Below are 22,174 nucleotides of genomic sequence, written 5' to 3' on the forward strand. Positions count from 1 at the left end.
CTCTGTTTTCCTAAGTTTCCTCTGGCCTCTATTTCTGGTTTGTAACTTGTGTCTCCTACCGTGAAGACAGACACTACATACTTGTTCAATGCCTATGCCATTTTCTCATACCCCATGATCATTTCTCCTGTCTCTGATTCTAATGGACCAATGTTTACTTTAGCTGCTCTCTTCCTTTTTGTATACTTATAAAAGCTCTTGCAATCTGTTTTTATATTTCCGGCTAGTTTACTCTCAAATTATATTATTTCCATTTCGATCAGCTTTTTGATGGCCCTTTGTTGGTTTCTAAAACAATCCCAATCCTCAGACTTGCTACTGTTCTTTGTAACATTATAAGCCTCTTCTTTTAATCTCATCCCATCCTTAACTTCCAGAGTGAGCTAAGGATGGGTCTTTCTTGCTGAGTTTTTGTTCTTCAATGGAATGTATTTTTGTTAAACATTTTGAATTGTTTCTTTAAATGTTTTCCACTGTTCATTTACCACCATACCTTTTAGTCTTATTTACCCAATCAACCTTTGAAAGTGACACATCTCAATCACAAACAAAAATCTTCATCTTAAACAAAGCCAACTACGAGGGGAGAACTGGCTAATTTAACATGGAATTCAATGGTGTTATGATCACTATTTCCCAGTGGAGCTTTTACTATGACATTGCTAATTAACTCTGCTTCATTACATAATACTAGATGTAATAGCCTTATTGCTAGTCGTTTTCACAAAGTATTCTTCAGCTGTGACAAATTCCACCACCAGCAGCTGAGACAATCCACAACCTTCAAAAACAATCAACAACAGTCTAAATCAAACAACCCAGAACATCCTCAGACAAAGTCAATTTGCCCTATCTTTCATACTTTTGTATGAAACTTTGAATTTTTTTACCATTTGCTAATGGGATGTGGGTGTCACTGGCTAGACCAGCATTTATTGCCCATCCCTTGTTCAGAGGGTATTTAAGAGTCTGTTGGTCTGGAGCAAAGAAGGCAGATTTCTTTCCCTAAATGGCATTAGTGAACCATGTGGGTTTTTATGACAATTGGCAATGGTTTTGACAGACTTTTAATTCCAGATTTTTTAAATTGAATTCAAATTTCACCATCTGCCATGCTGGGATTCAAACTGGGTCCCCAGAGTATTACCCTGGATGTCTGGAATACCAGTCCAGTGACAATACCACTATGCCACCATCTCCCCATAAATTCCATTTATATGGAAACATTATTTGGAATGTGCTGTCTTTTAATTTTGCACTATGGCCAAGAGGACACCGATGGTCAGTGACGCAGGGAAGATAAGGTGTCGGATTGTTGGCAACTGGGAAATGCATTTACTGGTATCACATTTGGGTGAGTCCTTTAGAGATAGATTGGCTGGAAGGGACTGTCCAAGTTGCCTCCTCTTCTTCCTCAGCTGCTTACCTACTGGCTGGTGCCACTGGCTGTATCCTCATGATGGTAAAGTTATGCAGCATGTAGCAGAGCATGATGAATCGTGGCTCATTCCCATACTGAAGGGTACCTCCAGAGCAGTCTAGAAGTCAATGATCTTCTCTGTCACGTTTTGGGCAGCAGCTTGCTGTTTGTTGTGTGCATGTTGCTCATTTGTGAGTGGTTTGTGGGCCGGACCTGGCAATGTGGTCAGCAAATAATCCTTGTCACGCAGTAGACACATAGCAGTTTACTGTAGTGTCTCAAAATGCTGCTGAGAAAGTGAGTAAACAGAACAAAGGCATCTTAACTGCTGCCAGGAGACTGAGCATTGATGAAAAGAAAGACTTCCATTTATATAGCACTTTTCACAACCACCTCAAAGCACTTTACAGCCAATGAAGCACATTTGAAGTGTGGAAATGCAGAAGCCAATATGCGAAAAGCAAGCTCCCACAACCTGTTTTTTGTGATGTTGGTTGACGGATAAACAATGAGGAGAACTCACCTGCTCTTTTTCAAAATAATGATGTGGGATCTTTTACATCTACCTGAGCAGGCAGGTTTAACATCTTATCTGAAAGACAGAACATCTGACAGTGCAGCAGCCACTTAACTGCACTGGGGTGTCAGCCTAGATTCTTGTGCTCAAACCCTGGGGTGGGTCGTGAACCCAGAATCTTGTGACTCAGCTCAGAAGCGAGAATGCCACCAACTGAGTCATGACTGACCTGCATGACTGGCTGTGTATGATCACACAGCTGGATGTTGAGGGAACTTACATTGCAAACCTTACATTGCAAAATAGGCAGAATTGACGTGTGATACTCGCAAAGCAATGTGTGAACAGTCAAGGTAATCTAACAGCATGGGGAAGCCTGTAATCCTAGTGAAGCCATGTGCTCACTCTGCGCCGCTCTAGCAAGAGAGAATGATGTGGTTAGCTCTCAGTGAATAGAAAGTGTCAGTGACTCCCTTACACAACAGTTGATGGCAAACTGGGAGAGGTTGCAAATACCTCCAGCTCCAGCCTGAAAGGAACCAAACACTATAAGTTTACGACCCCAGTCATTACAGCATTGGGCTGATCCTTACCATGCTCTGAGACTGCTGCAGCTGACAGATTTCAGCAAGCATAGTGATGCACAGACGCCTCACACACTGCTCCTCACTGATGCTCAGGTCGGAGAATTGCTTCTTGAACATCCTGGGCAGATATGACCTCCAGACGAGAGCCATTCTCCTCCTTCTTCTTATTGCAGCAGCTTGGCATGTTCTGTATCACTTCTTCTCATTCTCCCAGTGCATAGAGAATGTCTGCTAGTGGACACGCAGGGAGAAACCAGTTTGTGCAGAAAACCTGAAGCCAGCTAAAACTCCTTGAACACCCTGCCACACTATTCCCTGCAGACGTCTGCAACTTTAAATACTATAAAAAGCACCAAACATGTAAATCATAACAGCTAGAACAACATCAAACAGCAATTAATCTGTAAGAAGTCGACACTCCATTAAATAATGCTGGTGGGATCTCCCCTCCCTGCTACCGATTGTGTTTTCAGCTGTTGAGAGGGTGTTAGCTGGAGCGTTGAACTCCAAATTGGCAGCACTGGTGTCAAATCAGCATTACATGCTGATCAATGCCATAATCTGCATTGGACATTCATTTACGATGGACATTCATTATGTGTGTGCTAATGCCCTCACCAACATGGTGTCTGGCATAACTCACCCCAAATGTGTGCACCTGCATCGTACATCCATTTTAGTTGCCAAACAAATGCCCCAATTTTGTGGCCCCCATTTCTGAGACGCAAAAGCCTGAGTCATCACAAACTGTGCCCAGTATTGCTGAGTCTCTGAAGTGGAGGAACCACTCTCCAGAATGACCAGAATGAAACAAGGCACCCAGCAGGAATGGTTGGAGGCACTGATGGTGGAACGCATGAGCTAATACAGGTCTGGGTCAACTTACAGACAGATTATCTAGTCCTGAGCTGTCACATTACCTTTTTGATTGCTGTCTCTGGAGAGTTTGCATTCTTCATCTCGGTTGTCAGAGATCAGGTCTTTAGTATTTTGGATAAAGTTTTGTAAGGGACAGTGCTCAGTGCAGGATGGCAGAACGAGCAGATGTGCCTCAGAATTAGTATCATTCCTGAAGTACATGTCCAACGTGAAGGACCTGCAGAAGCCACATGCAGGGGGAATAAATTCCATTCAGTGTGGGTTTGAAAGAATCTGAATGAAAACACAATAGTACAAAGGACAACAATCCACCTTAGATGACAAATGGCTGCCTGACACACTTACAGTCCTCAGAACATGTACTGGCTCCTTGTAGGTCCATATCAGAAGTGCTCATCCATTGGACAGTGAGAAACTCAAAAGGTGTGTGTTTAAACTCTCCATGGTTTCCTCTGTCCGTATCTCTGTAATCTCCTCCCACCCTGTAATACTTTGAGATATTGATGTTCCTCCAATTCTGACCTCTTTAACATCCTGAATTTTAATTACTTCACTATTGTCGGTTGTGCTTTCAGTTGTCTAGGGTCTAAGTTCTGGAATTCCCTTCTTCAACCTCACTATCCCTTTTCTCCTTTCAGATACACCTCCTTTGACCAAGCCTTTGGTCACCTGAATGAAATTCTCCTAAAGTGGCTCATTGTCAAATTGTGCTTTCCAATGCTCTTCTGAGGGAATGTTGTACTGCCAGAAGATCACTACTGAGGGAGTGCTGCACTGTCAGAGGGTCAGAACTGAGGGAGTGCTGCACTGCCAGAGAGTCAAAACTGAAGGAGTGCTGCACTGTCAGGGGGTCACTACTGAGGGAGTGCTGCACTGACAGAGGGTCAGAGCTGAAGGAGTGCTGCACTGCCAGAGACTCAAAACTGAGGGAGTGCTGCACTGTTGGAGGGTCAGTACTGAGTGAGTGCTGTACTGCCAGAGGGTCAGTACTGAGGGAGTGCTGCACTATCGGAGGGTCAGTACTGAGGAAGTGCTGCACTGTTGGAGGGTCAGTACTGAGGGAGCATTGTGCTGTTGGAGGTTCAAACTAGGAGTGCTGCACTGTCAGAACATTAGTATTCAGGGAGCGCTGCAGTGTTGGAGGAGCCATACTGAGGGGGCAGGAGGGAGAGAGTGAGGGAGAGAGAGGGAGAAGGAGAGAGGGGGAGAGATTGTGGGGGAGAGAGTGTGGGTGAGTGTGGGGGGGGGAAATGGGGGTGAATGGGTATAGAAACTGACCCCTCACTGGGGATGAAGTGCTGCACTGTTGGAGGGTCAGTACTGAGTGAGTGCTGTACTACCAGAGGGTCAGTACTGAGGGAGTGCTGCACTATCGGAGGGTCAATACTAAGGGAGCACTGCACTGTCGGAGGGTCAGTACTGAGGGAGTGCTGCACTGTTCGAGGGTCAGTACTGAGGGAGTGCTGCACTGCCAGAGGGTCAGTACTGAAGGTGTGCTGCACTGTCGGAGGGTCAGAACTGACGGAGTGAAGCACTGTCGGAGGGTCAATACTGAGGGAGTGCCGCACTGTCGGAGGGTCAGTACTGAGGGAGTGCTGCACTGTTGGAAGGGCAGTACTGAGGGTGCATTGTGCTGTTGGAGGCTCAAACGAGGAGTGCTGCACTGTCAGAACATTAGTATTCAGGGAGCGCTGCAGTGTTGGAGGAGCCATACTGAGGGGGCAGGAGGGAGAGAGTGAGGGAGAGAGAGGGAGAAGGAGAGAGGGGGAGAGATTGTGGGGGAGAGAGTGTGGGTGAGTGTGGGGGGGGGAAATGGGGGTGAATGGGTATAGAAACTGACCCCTCACTGGGGAGGAGTGCGAGAGGAGGGTAACTGCAACTGACCCCACGGAAGCTATGAATGATCCGGCAAAAATCAATAGACAAGATGAAGGAACCACAAGTGGGTATATGGCTTTGAGTATTGTGCATGGCAGCAATCTTCCCTTCTTCATGACTATTCTTTCATGAGTAAGGGCAAACAGACCTGAAAGACATGCTTCTATGAAGGACAGGCAGCAGCGTATGTGCTTTAGAGTCTCCACCAACCTGTTATTCTCTTGATATAGTGCAGCAGGGGAGATGAGCAGGGCCTTGCTAGGAATTCCCTGCAGGGCATGGGATCTCCGGCAGCAGAGCTCATTGGCCCGGGAGCAGGCTGGGAAGGGGACACGGTCGGCCCTGTGGGCACCCTTTGGGACACAAAATGATGTCCTCGGTAGGCTGGGAGCAGAGCCTAGAGCCCGGATTGTGGGCTGAAGAAGAAGGAGGTCAAAGCCTGAAGCCACAATGAGGGAGAGAAATTGAGAGCAGCAGCAAGAAGCAGAAGTAGATGCTGGGACTTGTGAGTCACTGTGTCGAGGAGCCTAGGTTGCATATAGATTGCTTGAAGCCTCTGATGGTGGCTTGAGATCAGGAAGTAGAAGTGGAGCAGGCATAGCGCTGCTGGACAGGGCACTTGGACAGCACCCGAGTTTGAGAAGTCACGAGGAGAGGAAGATTCCCTCTGTGTCAGGGGAGAACAAGGTAACCTGGGTCACGTGGTTAGAGGAAATTAGCTTCAGAGTCTTCACCAGCTGAACTGCTACCCAGCGGATTAGAGATCAGGGATTAAACTCTCAACAGTATCGAACTAGATCTGACGTGTCGGCCATGAGTGTCCTCTGTAAATAGTTTGTTTCCAGGAGTTAAGCTTTTCACTAATGTTTATAAAGATTTGATACCAGTGGATTAAAGGATCTGGTTTTATTCTGTGAAGGGCAGCCAGCAGAGTGTCCATCTTTCAGAATCCCCAAAACTTACCCATCATCCTCTTGATATAGTTCAAACATGTGACAGGAAGCATATGGAGGATTGATGCCGTTGTAGATATTCAGTGCTATCTGGAGAGCTATGAGCGTTGTATCATGCTGCGGAATAAATACACATTTTTAAATGGGTCAGAAATAATTCTATACATTAAATATGCTATATTTATATAGCACCTTACAGCACTTCAGAAGCCACAGAGTACTCCATAGCTAAAGAAGTACTTCTGAAGTTGAGTCACTTCCTACATTATTACTTAGGAAATGTGCATAAATCCACACACACGAAGATTATTGAGATGTGTTTTTAGTGGTAATTGTTGAGTTTATCAACCCTTCTTGTCACTTCCTCGAAGCTCTAATCAATTAGTCGAACAGGATTTCCCTTTCACAGAACAATGTTGACTCTGCCTGATTGTGTTATGATTTTCTAAATGTCTGTTATTATCTCTTTAATAATGGTTTCAAGCATTTTTGCAATGACATGTTAGGCTAACTGATCTATAGTTTCCTGCATTCTGTCTCTCTCCTTTCTTCAATAGATGTGTTACATTAGCAATTTTCCAATCCACTGGATTCCCAGAATCTAGGGAATGCATCTACCATCTCCGCAGCCACTTCTTTTAAGGCCCAAGGGTGCAGGCCATCAGCCCTAAACACTTGTCAGCTTTTAGTGCCTTTGTTATCCCAGTAACTTTTCCATAACGATTGTGATTGTTTAAAATACCTCCCTCTCTTTTCCCCCTTGTTCTTTGTAATAAAGCCATGTGATTTTTTACATCCATCTGAGAAGGCAAAATCTACCAGAGGACTGTGTGTGGGAGCAGCAATGGGGCAGAGGACCTTGTGATGGAGGATCAGTGGGGTAGGGGACCGTGTGCGAGGAGCTGAGTGAGAGGAGGACTCTGGGACAGGCAGTCAGCAGCACCCAGAGGAGAGAGCGAGAGGAGGGCCCTGGGACAGGCAGTCAGCAGCACCTAGAGGTGAGTATGAGAGGAGGACTCTGGGACAGGCAGTCAGCAGCACCTAGAGGAGTCGGGAGCTGAAAAAGAGCGCGAGAGGAGTCAGGAGTTGAAGTGAAGCGCGAGAGGAGTCAGGAGTTGAAGTGAAGCGCGAGAGGAGTCAGGAGTTGAAGAGAAGTGCGCGAGGAGTCGGGAGTTGAAGAGGAGTGCTAGAGGAATCGGGAGTTGAAGAGAAGCGCGAGAGGAGTCGGGAGTTGAAGAGGAGCGCGAGAAGAGTCGGGAGTTGAAGAGAAGCTGGGAGAGCAGGGGTGACTGAGGGAGTTCGAAGAGGAGGAAATGAAGTGATCCTTTGAGTACCGTGAGTACAGCCGGGTAAGCATTTACTACTTTTATTGCTTATAGTTTTTAAGGTCTTATTTTGTGGCTCATTACTTGTAGGGGCTATATTCTGTAACAACGAGGAGCAGGGAAGAAGGGCCCGAGAGTAATTGATATTAAGTATCTTCCAAAAGGTTTAATTTAATTTAAAGGGGTATGTCATGGCAGGAGAGCTCAAAGCCATGGTGTGCTCCTCCTGCTCTATGTGGGAAGCCAGGCACAAGTCCAGTGCCCGGGGCCAGCATGTGTGGTGGAAGTGTCTCTAGCTGCAGCTCCTGGAAGCCCGGGTTTTGGAGCTGGAGCGGTGGCTGGGGACACTGTGGAGCATCTGCAAGGCAGAGATTATCGTGGATAGCACGTATAGAGAAGTGGTCACACCGCAGGCTAAGAGTCCACAGGCAGGAAGGGAATGGGTGACCACCAGGCAAAGCAAGAGGACTAGGCAGGCAGTGCAGGAATCTCCTGCAGCTATTCCCCTGCAAAACAGATATACCGCTTTGGATACTGTTGGGGGGAATGGCCTCTCAGGAGAAAGCATCAACAGCCAAATTCATTGCACTATGATTGGCTCTGCTGCACAGGGGAGGAGTAAAAAGTGTGGGAATGCAATAGTTATAGGGGATTCAATTGTAAGGGGAATAGATAGGCGTTTCTGTGGCCGCAAATGAAACTCCAGGATGGTATGTTGCCTCCCTGGTGCTAGGGTCAAGGATGTCTCAGAGCAGCTAGAGGACATTCTGAAGGGGGAGGGTGAACAGCCAGTGGTCGTGGTACACATTGGTACAAACGACATAGGTAAAAAAGGGATGAGGTCCTAAAAGCAGAATATAGGGAGTTAGGAAGTAAGTTGAAAAGTAGGACCTCAAAGGTAGCTATCTCAGGATTACTATCAGTGCCATGTGCCAGTCAGAGCAGAAATAGCAGGATATATCGGATGAATACGTGGCTGAAGAGATGGTGTGAAGGGGAAGGTTTCAGATTCCTGGGGCATTGGGACCAGTTCTGGGGGAGGTGGGGCCAGCACAAACTGGACGGGTTACACCTGGGCAGGACCGGGACTGATGTCCTGGGGGAACATTTGCTAGAGTAGTTGGAGAGGGTTTAAACTAAAATGGCAGGGGGATGGGAACCTATGCAAGGAGTCAGAGGAAGGGGAATCAAAGACAAGAACAAAAGACAGAAAGCGGAATAAGAAAAGTGATAGGTAGAGAAATCAAGGGCAAGAATCAAACAGGGCCTCAGTGAAAAATAGTCGGAACGGGACAAGTAATGTTAAAAAGACAAGCATTAAGGCTTTGTGCCTTAACGCGAGGAACATTCGCAATAAAGTGGATGAATTAACCGCGCAAATAGATGTAAACAGGTATGATATAGTCAGGATTACGGAGACATGGCTGCAGGGTGACCAGGGATTGGAACTGAACATCCAGGGCTATTCAGTATTTAGAAAGGACAGACAAAAAGGAAAAGGTGGTGGAGTTGCATTGCTGGTTAAAGAGGAAATTAATGCAATAGTGAGGAAAGATATTAACTCCGATGATGTGGAATCTATATGGGTGAGAGCTGAGAAACGGTAAGGGGCAAAAAACATTAGTGGGGGTTGTATACAGACCCCCAAACTGTAGTGGTGATGTTAGGAATGGCATTAAACAGGAAATTAGAGACGCATGCAATAAAGGAACATCTGTAATTATGGGTGTCTTTAATATCCATATAGATTGGGCAAATCAAATTAGTAACAATACCATAGAGGAGGAATTCCTGGAGTGTAAATGCGATATTTTTCTGGACCAATACATTGGGGAACCAACGAGAGAACAGGCCATCTTCGACTGGGTATTGTGTAATGAGAAAGGAATAATTGGAAATCTAGTTGTGCGAGGCCCCTTGGGGATGAGCGACCATAATATGATAGAATTCTTCATCAAGATGGAGAGTGACGTAGTTGATTCTGAGACTTAGGTCCTGAATCTTAATAATGGAAACTACGCTGGTATGAGGTGCGAGTTGGCTACAATGGATTGGGAAATGATAATTAAAGGGGTGACGGTGGATAGGCAATGGCAAACATTCAAAGAGTGCATGGGTGAACTGCAACAATTGTTTATTCCTGTCTGGCACAAAAGTAAAACAGGAAAGGTGGCCAAACCATGGCTTACAAGGGAAATTAGAGATAGTATTAGATACAAGGAAGAGGCATACAAATTGGCCAGAAAAAAACAACAGACCTGCGGATTGGGAGCAGTTTAGAATTCAGCAAAGGAGGACCAAAGGATCGATTAAGAAGGGGAAAATAGAGTACGAGAGTAAGCTTGCAGGGAACATAAAAACTGACTGTAAAAGTTTTTATAGGTATGTGAAGAGAAAATGATTGGTGAAGACAAATGTAGGTCCCTTACAGTCAGAAACAGGGGAATTTAAAAAGGGGAACGAAGAAATGGCTGACCAACTAAATACATACTTTGGTTCTGCTTTCACAAAGGAGGACACTAATAACATACCAGAAATGTTAGGGAACACAGGGTTTAATGAGGTAGAGGAACTGAAAGAAATCAGTATTAGTAGGGAAATGGTGTTGGGGAAATTGATGGGATTGAAGGCCGATAAATCCCCAGGGCCTGATAATCTACATCCCAGAGTACTTAAGGAAATGGCCCTAGAAATAGTGGATACATTGGTGGTCATCTTCTGAGATTCTATAGACTCTGGAACAGTTCCTACAGATTGAAGGGTAGCTAATGTAACCCCACTATTTAAAAAGGGAGGCAGAGAGAAAACAGGGAATTATAGACCAGTCAGCCTGACATCGGTAGTGGGGAAAAATCTAGAGTCCATTATAAAAGATTTAATAGCTGAGCATGTGGAAAACAGTGGCAGAATCGGACACAGTCAGCATGGATCTATGAAAGGGAAATCATGCTTGACAAATCTACTGGAATTTTTCGAGGATGTAACTGGTAGAGTTGATGATGGGGAGCCAGTGGATGTGGTTTATTTGGACTTTCAGAAGGCTTTCGACAAAGTCCTACATAAGAGATTGGCGTGTAAAATTAAAGCACATGGGAAGTGTATTGAGATGGATAGAAAACTGGTTGGCAGACAGGAAACAAAGAGTAGGAATAAACGGGTCTTTTTCCGAATGGCAGGCAGTGATTAGTGGGGTATCGCAGGGATCGGTGCTGGGACCCCAGCTATTCACAATATATATATTAATATATTAATGATTTAGATGAGGGAATTAAATGTCATATCTCCAAATTTGCAGATGACACAAAGCTGGGTGGGAGGGTGAGCTGTGAGGAGGATGCAGAGATGCTTCAGTGTGATTTGGACAAGCTGAGTGAGTGGGCAAATGCATGGCAGATGCAGTATAATGTGGATAAATGTGAGGTTATCCATTTTGGTAGCAAGAACAGGAAGGCAGATTATTATCTGAATGGCTATAAATTGAGAGAGGGCAATGTGCACCGAGACCTGGGTGTCCTCGTACACCAGTCGCGGAAGGTAAGCTTGCAGGTGCAGCAGGCGGTAAAGAAGGCAAATGGTATGTTGGCCTTCATAGCCAGAGGATTTGAGTACAAGAACAGGGATGTCTTGCTGCAATTGTACAGGGCCTTGGTGAGACCACACCTGGAATAATGTGTGCAGTTTTGGTCTCCTTATTTGAGGAAGGATGTACTTGCTATAGAGGGAGTGCAGCGAAGGTTTACCCGACTGATTCCTGGGATGGCAGGACTGACGTATGAGGAGAGATTGAGTCGATTAGGATTATATTCGCTGGAGTTCAGAAGAATGAGGGGAGATCTCAAAGAAACCTATAAAATTCTAACAGGACTAGAAAGTGTAAATTCAGGAAGGATGTTCCCGATGGTGGGGGAGTCCAGAACCGGGGGTCACAGTCTGAACATATGGGGTAGACCATTTAGGACTGAGATGAGGAGAAATTTCTTCACTCAGAGAGTAGTGAGCCTGTGGAATTCGTTACCACAGAAAGTAGTTGAGGCCAAAACATTGTATGTTTTCAATAAGGAGTTAGATATAGCTCTTAATGCGAAAGGGATCAAAGGATATGGGGAGAAAGCGGGAGCAGGCTATTGAGTTGGATGATCAGCCATGATCATAATGAATGGCAGAGCAGGCTCGAAGGGCTGAATGGCCTACATCTGCTCCTAGTTTCTATGGTGCTAAAAATAAATAAGAAGAAAGCTGCATGTATAAACTATGTAATTAAACAGTTATATAATCCTGTTAATCATTTGCATTTAACACTGTTATTTACAGTGTATTTTATACTACTGATAGAATCAAATAAAAACAAACATTTATATTCAATATTTCTGATGGGAGACTCACCGCCGAATACATGATCAATTTGAGACGGGGATTGGAATTGGTGTCATTTATTGCTTGAGTAATGTTTTGGAGGATTTGCTTGAGGAGCACACCTGTAGCAAGAACAAATCTTTAGCTACATAATAAAGGAACAGAGGTAAACAGAGCTCATAGCAGTACAATAACAATAAAGACTGATCAACACACAGTTATTCAGTTACAGCACTCAGATTGCATATTACCATTCCAGTCAAGCAAAAATGTGAAACCAGACCCTCCCAGAGACTGGTCAGTGTGGGGCAGTTACTGTGAAACTAGACCCTCCAAGAGGCTGATCAGTGTGGGAACAGTTACTGTGAAACCAGACCCTCCCAGAGACTGGTCAGTGTGGGGACAGCTACTGTGAAACTAGACCCTCCAAGAGGCTGATCAGTGTGGGAACAGTTACTGTGAAACCAGACCCTCCCAGAGACTGGTCAGTGTGGGGACAGTTACTGTGAAACCAGACCCTCGCAGAGACTGGTCAGTGTGGGGCAGTTACTGTGAAACCAGACCCTCCCAGAGACTGGTCAGTGTGGGGAGGTTTACTTTGAAACCAGACCTTCCCAGAGACTGGTCAGCAGAGGTGTAGTGCTGCCGGAGCACACTGGAGAGCTGCTCTGATACATTCTATTTAAATTCAGCTGGAGTGGAGTGCGAGGCAGCTGGAGTAGGGCCCAGGCAGGGTGGAGTGGATTGCGAGGCAACAGGAGCAGTGGCCGGGTGAGCTGGAGTCAAGGGCGAGGTAGCCGGGGCAGGAGCCAGGCAGGCCGGAGTGGAGTGCGAAGCAATAGGAGCAGGACCCAGGCAGGGTGGAGTGGAGTGCGAGGCAATAGGAGCAGGACCCAGGCGAGCTGGAGTGGAGCATGAGGCAATATGAGCAGGACCCAGGTGAGCTGGAGTGGAGCGTGACGCAATATGAGCAGGACCCAGGTGGGCTGGAGTGGAGTGCGAGGCAATAGGAGCAGGACCCAGGCGAGCTGGAGTGGAGTGCGAGGCAATATGAGCAGGACCCAGGTGAGCTGGAGTGGAGCGTGATGCAATATGAGCAGGACCCAGGTGAGCTGGAGTGGAGTGCGAGGCAATAGGAGCAGGACCCAGGCGAGCTGGAGTGGAGCGTGATGCAATATGAACAGGACCCAGGCAAGCTGGAGTGGAGTGCGAGGCAATAGGAGCAGGACCCAGGCGAGCTGGAGTGGAGCGTGATGCAATAGGAGCAGGACCCAGGCGAGCTGGAGTGGAGTGCGAGGCAATAGGAGCAGGACCCAGGCGAGCTGGAGTGGAGCGTGATGCAATATGAACAGGACCCAGGCGAGCTGGAGTGGAGTGCGAGGCAATAGGAGCAGGAGCCAGGCAAGCTGGAGTGGAGCGTGATGCAATATGAGCAGGACCCAGGCGAGCTGGAGTGGAGCGAAAGGCAGCTGGAGCAGGGGCCAGGCAGGGCGGAGTGGAGTGCGAGGCAATAAGAGCAGGATCCAGATGAGCTGGAGTGGAGCGTGAGGCAGCCGGAGCAGGGCCCAGGTGAGTACAAGTGGGGCATAAGGCAGGCAGAGTGGGGTGCACTGGTGTGAGTAATTGAAGACTGTGTGAGAGAGAGAGAGTGTGAAGGGATGGGGGGCGGGGGAGTGCGAGGGAGTGGGGGCACAGAGAATGTAAGGGAGTGGGGGTGAGAGAGGGGTTGGGTGGTAGGGAAGGGGTGGGGGAGAGGGTGTTTGGGGAGAGAGCAATTGGGGGGAGAGATAGTGTGTGGGGGTGGGAAGGAAAGAGGAGGAGAGAGGAGTTGCGGTGGGAGAGCTTGTCGGGGAGAGAGAGTGTGGGAGGGAGAGTGAGGGTGGAAAGCGAGTGTGTGGGGGAGGCAGAATGTGTGGCAATGAGAGTGTTGGGGGAGTGGAGAGAGAGTGTGTGGGGGTGGGAGGGTGTGTGCAGGGGGGACACTGTGTGGAAGGAGAGAGTGTGTGGGGGGAGAGTGTGTTGGGGTAGGGAGAGTGTGGGGGTATAGAGTCTTTGGGGGTGGAGAAAGAGTGAGGGGGGAAGAGTGTGTGGGGGAGGAGTATGTGGAGGGAGAGAGAGGGTCTGGGGGAGAGAGAGTGTGTGTGTAGAGGGGAGAGAGGGAGTGTGAGGGGAGGGAGTCAGGGGAGAGAGAGTGTGGGGAGAAGGTGTGGGGAGAGAGAGTGTGGGGAGAGAGAGGTGGAGGCGAGAGAGTGATACAAATGAATTCATTGACGGTGATGGGGAATGCAGTATAGCACTTGTATTTGCTGCTGGCAGCTTTACATGGAATTTATAGCACAGAAACAGGCCATTGGCTCACCTATACCAACATATGACATCGGAGCAGGAGAAGGCCATTCGGCCCCTCGAGCCTGCTCCACCATTCAATAAGATCATGGCTGATTGGTTCGTGTTTCAAATTCCACATTCCCACGATAACCTTTGATTCCCTTGCCTAACAAGCATCTATCTACCTCTACCTAAAAAATGTACAATGGTCTCACCTCCAGCACCTTCTGAGGCAGAGAGTTCCAAAGTTGCACAACCCCCTAAAAGAAAACATTTCTCCTCATCTCTGTCCTAAAAGGGCAATTCCTAATTTTAAAACAGTGCTCCCTAGCTCTGGACTCACCCACAAGAGGAAACATCCTTTCCACATCCACCTTGTTGAGACCGTTCAGGATCCTATATGCTTCAATCAAGCCACCTCTCACTATTCTAAACTCTACTGGAAACAAGCCCAGTCTGTCTATGTTGGTGCTTATGTTCCACACACACCTCCCCCCATTCTTCTTGATCACACTATCAGGATAACCTCAGCTTCTTTCTTCCTCATGTGTTTATCAAGTTCCTTGAACGTATCTGTACTATAATCATAGAATGATTCCGGCACAGAAGCTGCCTTTCAGCACATTGTCTTTGTGTCAGTTCACTGCAACAACTCAGCTTGTCCCACTCCTCCCCTTTCCCTGTAGCCCTGTAAAATCTCTTCAGATAATTATGCAGTTCCCTTTTGAAAATGCAATTGAATCTGTCTCCACCACACGCTCAGGCAGTGCATTCCAGATCCAAACCATCCGTTGCATAAAGAGATAAAAGCAAAAAACTGCGGATGCTGGAAATCCAAAATAAAAACAGAAACAGAATTACCTGGAAAAACTCAGCAGGTCTGGCAGCATCGGCGGAGGAGAGCACAGTTGACGTTTACTGAACAGTTCTGTTGAAGGGTCATGAGGACTCGAAACGTCAACTGTGCTCTCCTCTGCCGATGCTGCCAGACCTGCTGAGTTTTTCCAGGTATTTCTGTTTCTGTTATTGTGTTGCATAAAGAGGTTTTTCCTCATGCTGATTCTGGTTAAACACCTTAGGGTTCTCAACACTCTGCCGACGGGAACAGTTTCTCCCCATTTATTCTATCCAGACCCTTCCTGATTTTGAACACGTCTAATACTCTCCCCTCAACCTTCTCTTCTCCAAGGAGAACAGCCCCAGCTTCACCAATCTATTCACATAGCTGATGTTTCTCATCCTTGGAGCAATTCTTGTAAATCTTTTCTGCACCCTTTCTAAAACCTTCAAATCCTTCCTGTTGAGGCTGAACCAGTGTGTTATGAAGGTTCATGGCTTACTTGCTTTTGTACTCTGTGCCCCAGTTTGTAAAACCCAGGATTCAGTATAATTTATTATCTGTTTTCCCAGCCTGTACTGTCACCTTCAATGATTTATGCACATATACACCCAGGTCCTTCTGCTTCTGCATTCCCTTTGGATTTGTACCCTTTATTTTATGTTCTCTCCTTGTTCTTCTGAAGGAAATTTATCACTTCACACTTCTCTCCATTGAATTTCATCTGCCATGTGTCTACCCATTCCAGCTTGTCTATATCCTCTTGAAGTCTATCACTATCCTCCACACAGTTCACAATACTTCCAAGTCTGGCATCATTTTCAAATTTTGAAACTGTGCCCTGTAGATCCAGGTCTGGGTTAAAAATATAAATCAAGAAAACAAGTGGTCCCTCTATATACCCCTCCGTCAGAAGTGAGTAAAGTTTTCTCAAATTCATGTTTTTAATACACTTGAATTAAATAATTAAACAGTTGAAATTCTAGCTCTGCTAAAGAAGAATGATTCAAAATACTACATGGTTCAAAATAAAACACCTACGGGCACTAATATTTTTCACTTAAAAAGCACAGTTTAACTGACGTTAAGGGACTAAAGTGATGAATGCATTATAAAACAACATAATACTAGGTTTAGAAATGATATGGCCAATACATTTTCTAACAGCATGCACACCTCAAAACTTGCAACTTTGACAGAGCCTGGTTAGTGAGAGGACAGTTACTGCGAAGCCAGACCCGCCCAGAGACTGGTCAGTGTGGGGACAGTAACTGTGAAACCAGACCCTCCCAGAGACTGCTCAGTATGGAGACAGTTAGTGTGAAACCAGACCCTCCCAAAGACTGGTCAGAGTGGGGACAGTTACTGTGAAACCAGACCTTCCCAGAGACTGGTCAGTGTGGGGACAGTTATTATGAAACAAAACCCTCCCAGAGACTGGTCAGTGTGAGGACAGTAACTGTGAAACCAGACCCTCCCAAAGACTGGTCAGTGTGAGGACAGTTACTGTGAAACCAGATCCTCCCAGAGACTGGTCAGTGTGGGGACAGTCACTGTGAAACTGGACCCTCCTAGGGACTGGTCAGTGTGGGGACAGTTACTGTGAAACCAGACCCTCCCAGAGACTGGTCAGTGTGAGGACAGTTACTGTGAAACCAGATCCTCCCAGAGACTGGTCAGTGTGGGGACACTTACTGTGAAGCCAGACCCTCCCAGAGACTGGTCAGTGTGAGGACAGTTACTGTGAAACCAGATCCTCCCAGAGACTGGTCAGTGTGGGGACACTTACTGTGAAGCCAGACCCTCCCAAAGACTGGTCAGTGTGGGGACATTAACTGTGAAATCAGACCCTCCCAGAGACTGGTCAGTGTGGGGACATTAACTGTGAAATCAGACCCTCCCAGAGACTGGTCAGTGTGGGGACAATAAACTGCTTCATCTGGATTTCAGGGGTGAGTGGCAGTGACCGGGAGAACCTGAGCCCAGCTTTCTGTTGAGATTCCACATCTACCTTAGAAGCATTCGGAGATGGGATGTTGCTGTTCACTCTATGTGATTCAAACAGCCTATATTTAGGAGTGTGTCCATACTGCCCAATATTTAGTCGTACAATAGCAGCACTCAGGGTAGAACATGAGGGCCCTTTGTGATCTGTATTGATAATCTTTTCAAGGGCAGATTGAGAAACATGTGGCGAAAAGATATGAGACTGTAAACGCTTTATTTCAGTGTAGTAGTCACAGGAAATTGCACCTACCTCATATCAGCTGCCGGCACTTCTCAAAAACACTCAGAATAAAATAGAATAAGCCCTGTGCCCCATCCCTCCATTGCGGAGGGAGTGATGAGGGAGGGGCGTATTGAACTCCAACAGAATTAGCTGGAACAACATTAATTCTCTCCCTCTGAAAAAATAATCAATTCTAAGGAGTCAGACACCAAGACAAGGTACAGATAAGGTCATAGAGATTGCACTCACCATATTGAGGGCACTAGACTCTACAAATATCCCTGGAGCAAAAGCAGGAAGCCTGTGGCCCCCTGCATGCCCCTATATGTAGCAAATAGCTTCCAGCATGAGGTTAAATAACAAACTGAGCTCAAGCCAAAGTGATGGACAGGTACCCTGACATCTTGGGTAGCTGTCCTGTACTCATTGGTCAGAAGGGTCTGAATGGGTGATTGACATAGGGTAAGCTACCAGCCCCTAGAAATAAAGAATATTTACCAGTGCTCGAAGACAGGGGGCAGTTCTCGTCAGGTGGCAGCCCTCAACAGGCCGATAGAAGATGGACCAGAAGGAAGACGGGGGAAGAATTACCCCACGCTTCAACTAGAGAGCAGAACACTGCATCACAACCTACTGAGAATAACACACTCTGTGTCAACTGTCCATTCATCCTCTGGGATCAGTGAACCCCTCTCAACTGTTAAAAGTTGTATACTTCTGTCTATTTAGCTAATGCATCGGGCGAGATTCTCCAGCACTGCCCTCCACCAGGATCGTCTGGTCCCACCGAAAGTCAATGGACTTTTGGCTAGGCCGTCACGTCCCCTACAATCCCCACAATGGCGCCGGAAAATTCCAGCCATCATATCCAGACTGCTGCTTCTTAATCAACTACCTTAAAATTACTCACAAATAGCCGACTGTCTATCTTAGGTATCTGTGGCTGCTGAACCCAGAATTTTAGGGATTGGTGTCAGGAGTGGGATCCACAGTAGTTGACGTGCCATTGGTTTGAAATTTGAGAAACAGCAGTCTTTTGCTGTAGTTAAACGCACAAGGGGGCCAGGAGTCTCAGTGGCACTGGCATATGCTAGGAAATGACTGATAGAGAGACAGCCTGAGAAAACAGGTGCACCTGGAGCAAGAGATATCCTGGGTGCTGTAGAGTACGATGGAGATAACGAGTATATCATTGATAGACTTTCTAAAGAGGTTCTGCAAGGAAAGATTAAGTTGAAAAAAGATCCAGAATAAGTTGGTTTACGGTGCATGTATGTTTGCCTTACAGCTGAATAAAAAGTACAAGAAGTTAAGGGGACGGGTCAATAAGTTACAAAAGGAATGCGATAGGTGGCAGGAGAGCATTGCTTTGCTACACAATCAGCTATGCTAGGAACAGGAGGCACATGATATAGTGTGTAACACAAGGAACAAACTAGGCCAAACACTGGAATCTGTGAGGGCTCAAGTGGCTCAGGAGAACTGTGTGCAGTTCTGGTCGCCACATTATAGGAAGGATGTTATTGCACTGGAGGGGTGCAGAGGAAATTCACCAGGATGTTGCCTGGGATGAAACATTTAAGTTATGAAGAGAGATTGGATAGACTTGGGTTGATTTCGTTGGAGCAGAGAAGACTTGAGGGGCAACCTGATCGAGGTGTACAAAGTTATGAGGGGCATGGACAGGGTGGATAGGGAGCAGCTGTTCCCCTTAGTTGAAGGGTCAGTCACGAGGGGACATAAGTTCAAGGTGAGGGGCAGGAGGTTTAGGGGGGATGTGAGGAAAAAATTTTTTAACCAGGGTGGTGACGGTCTGGAAAGCGCCGCCTGGGAGGGTGCTGGAGGCGGGTTGCCTCACATCCTTTAAAAAGTACCTGGATGAGCACTTGGTACGTCTATTTGGACATGGACTGCTTCACTGTCTGAGGAGTTGCGAATGGTGCTGAACATTGCGTAATCATCAGCGAACATCCCCACTTCTGACCTTATGATGGAAGGAAGGTCATTGATGAAGCAGCTGAAGACTGTTGGATTGACGACACTACCCTAAGGAACTCCTGCAGTGACGTCCTGGGACTGAGATGATTAACCTCCAACAATCACAACCATCTTCCTTGGTGCTGGTATGACTCCAACCAGCAGAGAGCTTTCCCACGAGTTCCCATTGACTCCAATTTTCCTAGAGATCCTTGATGCCAGATTCGGTCAAATGCTGCCTTGATGTCAAGGGCAGTAACTCTCACCACACCTCTGGAGTTCAGCTCTTTTCTCCATGTTTGAACCAAGGCTGTAATGAGGTCAGGAGCTGAGTCACCCCCTGCAGTGTGAAGAGCCACATTCTGGAAGCTGCTGCAGAGCAAAGATCCACATCCCGGAAACTCCTCCAGTGTGAAGATCCACATCCCGGAAACTCCTGCAGTGTGAAGATCCACATCCCGGAAACTCCTGCAGTGTGAAGATCCACATCTCAGAATCTGCTGCAGAGTGAAGATTCACATCCCGGAATCTCCTGCAGTGTGAAGATCCACATCCCGGAAACTCCTGCAGTGTGAAGATCCACATCTCAGAATCTGCTGCAGAGTGAAGATTCACATCCCGGAATCTCCTGCAGTGCGAAGATCCACATCCTGGAAACTGCTGCAGTGTGAAGATCCATATCCCGGAAACGCCTGCAAGTGTGAAGATCCATATCCCGGAAACACCAGCAGTGTGAAGGATCCACATCCCGGAAACGCCTGCAGTGTGAAGATCCATATCCCGGAAACACCGGCAGTGTGAAGATCCACATCCCGGAAACGCCTGCAGTGTGAAGATCCATATCCCGGAAACACCAGCAGTGTGAAGATCCACATCCCGGAAACGCCTGCAGTGTGAAGATCCATATCCCGGAAACACTGGCAGTGTGAAGGATCCACATCCCGGAAGCTACTGCAGTGTGAAGATCCACATGCCGGAAAATCTTCCAGTGTGAAGATCCACATCACGGAAACTCCTGCAGTGTGAAGATCCACATCCCGGAAACTCCTGCAGTGTGAAAATCCACATCCCGGAAATGCCTGAAGTGTGAAGATCCACATCCCGGAAACGACTGCAGTGTGAAGATCCACATCCCGGAAACAGCAGCAGTGTGATGATCCACATCTTGGAAACTTGTGCAGTGTGAAGATCCACATCCCGGAAACTCCTGCAGTGTGATGATCCACATCCCAGAAACTCCTGCAGTGTGAAGATCCACATCCCAGAAACTCCTGCAGTGTGAAGATTCACATCCCGGAATCTCCTGCAGTGTGATGATCCACATCCCAGAAACTCCTGCAGTGTGAAGATCCACATCCCAGAAACTCCTGCAGTATGGAGATCCACATCCCGGAAACTCCTGCAGTGTGAAGATCCACATCCCGGAAACTCCTGCAGTGTGAAGATCCACATCCCGGAAACTCCTGCAGTGTGAAAATCCACATCCCGGAAACTCCTGCAGTGTGAAGATCCACATCCCGGAATCTCCTGCAGTGTGAAGATCCACATCCCGGAAACTCCTGCAGTGTGAAGATCCACATCCCGGAAACTCCTGCAGTGTGAAAATCCACCTCCTGGAAATGCCTGCAGTGTGAAGATCCACATCCCGGATCTCCTGCAGTGTGAAAATCCACATCCCGGATCTCCTGCAGTGTGAAGATCCACATCCCGGAAACTCCTGAAGTGTGAATATCCACCTCCCGGAAACTACTGCAGTGTGAAGATCCACATCCCGGAAACTCCTGAAGTGTGAATATCCACATCCCGGAAACTCCTGCAGTGTGAAGATCCACATCCCGGAAACTACTGCAGTGTGATGATCGACATTCCGGAAACTCCTGCAGTGTGAAGATCCACATCCCGGAAACTCCTGCGGTGTGAAGATCCATATCGCGGAAACGCCTGCGGTGTGAAGATCCATATCCCGGAAACTCCGGAAGTGTGAAGGATCCACATCCTGGAAACTCCTGCAGTGTGAAGATCCACATTCCGGAAACTCCTGCAGTGTGAAGATCCACATTCCGGAATCTCCTGCAGTGTGAAGATCCACATCCCGGAATCTCCTGCAATGTGAAGATCCACATCCCGGAATCTCCTGAAGTGTGAAGATCCACATCCCAGAATCTGCTGCAGAGTGAAGATCCACATCCCGGAATCTCCTGCAGTGTGAAGATCCACATCCCGGAATCTCCTGAAGTGTGAAGATCCACATCCCAGAATCTGCTGCAGAGTGAAGATCCACATCCCGGAATCTACTGCATTGTGAAGATCCACATCCCGGAATCTACTGCAGTGTGAAGATCCACATCCCGGAAACTCCTGCAGCGTGAAGATCCACATCCCGGAAACACCTGCATTGTGAAGATCCACATCCCGGAATCTACTGCAGTGTGAAGATCCACATCCCGGAAACTCCTGCAGCGTGAAGATCCACATCCCGGAAACTCCTGCAGTGTGAAGATCCACATCCTGGAAACTCCTCCAGTGTGAAGATCCACATCCCGGAAACTCCTGCAGTGTGAAGATCCACATCCCGGAAACTCCTGCAGTGTGAAGATCCACATCCCGGAAACTACTGCAGTGTGAAGATCCATATCCTGGAAACTCCTCCAGTGTGAAGATCCACATCCCGGAAACTCCTGCAGTGTGAAGATCCACATCCCGGAAACTCCTGCAGTGTGAAGATCCACATCCCGGAAACTCCTGCAGTGTGAAGATCCACATCCCGGAAACGCCTGCAGTGTGAAGATCCACATCACGGAAACACCAGCAGTGTGAAGATCCACATCCCGGAAACAGCAGCAGTGTGAAGATCCACATCCCGGAAACACCAGCAGTGTGATGATCCAC

The 22,174-nt window shown here is 47.3% G+C and overlaps 1 protein-coding gene across 1 annotated transcript in view; it reads right to left on the reverse strand.

Moving 5' to 3' along the window:
• The window catches only part of LOC144684688 (lysosomal acid phosphatase-like), a 142,854-nt gene that overhangs the window by 12,213 nt on the left and 108,467 nt on the right, over positions 1–22,174 (reverse strand). The window contains 3 exon segments of the mRNA XM_078548795.1: positions 3,445–3,620; positions 6,245–6,351; positions 11,943–12,034. Coding sequence (XP_078404921.1) covers positions 3,445–3,620; positions 6,245–6,351; positions 11,943–12,034 — 375 coding nt within the window.

Source organism: Cetorhinus maximus, chromosome 9, assembly GCF_964194155.1.
Source record: "Cetorhinus maximus chromosome 9, sCetMax3.hap1.1, whole genome shotgun sequence".
NCBI classification, from domain to species: domain Eukaryota; kingdom Metazoa; phylum Chordata; class Chondrichthyes; order Lamniformes; family Cetorhinidae; genus Cetorhinus; species Cetorhinus maximus.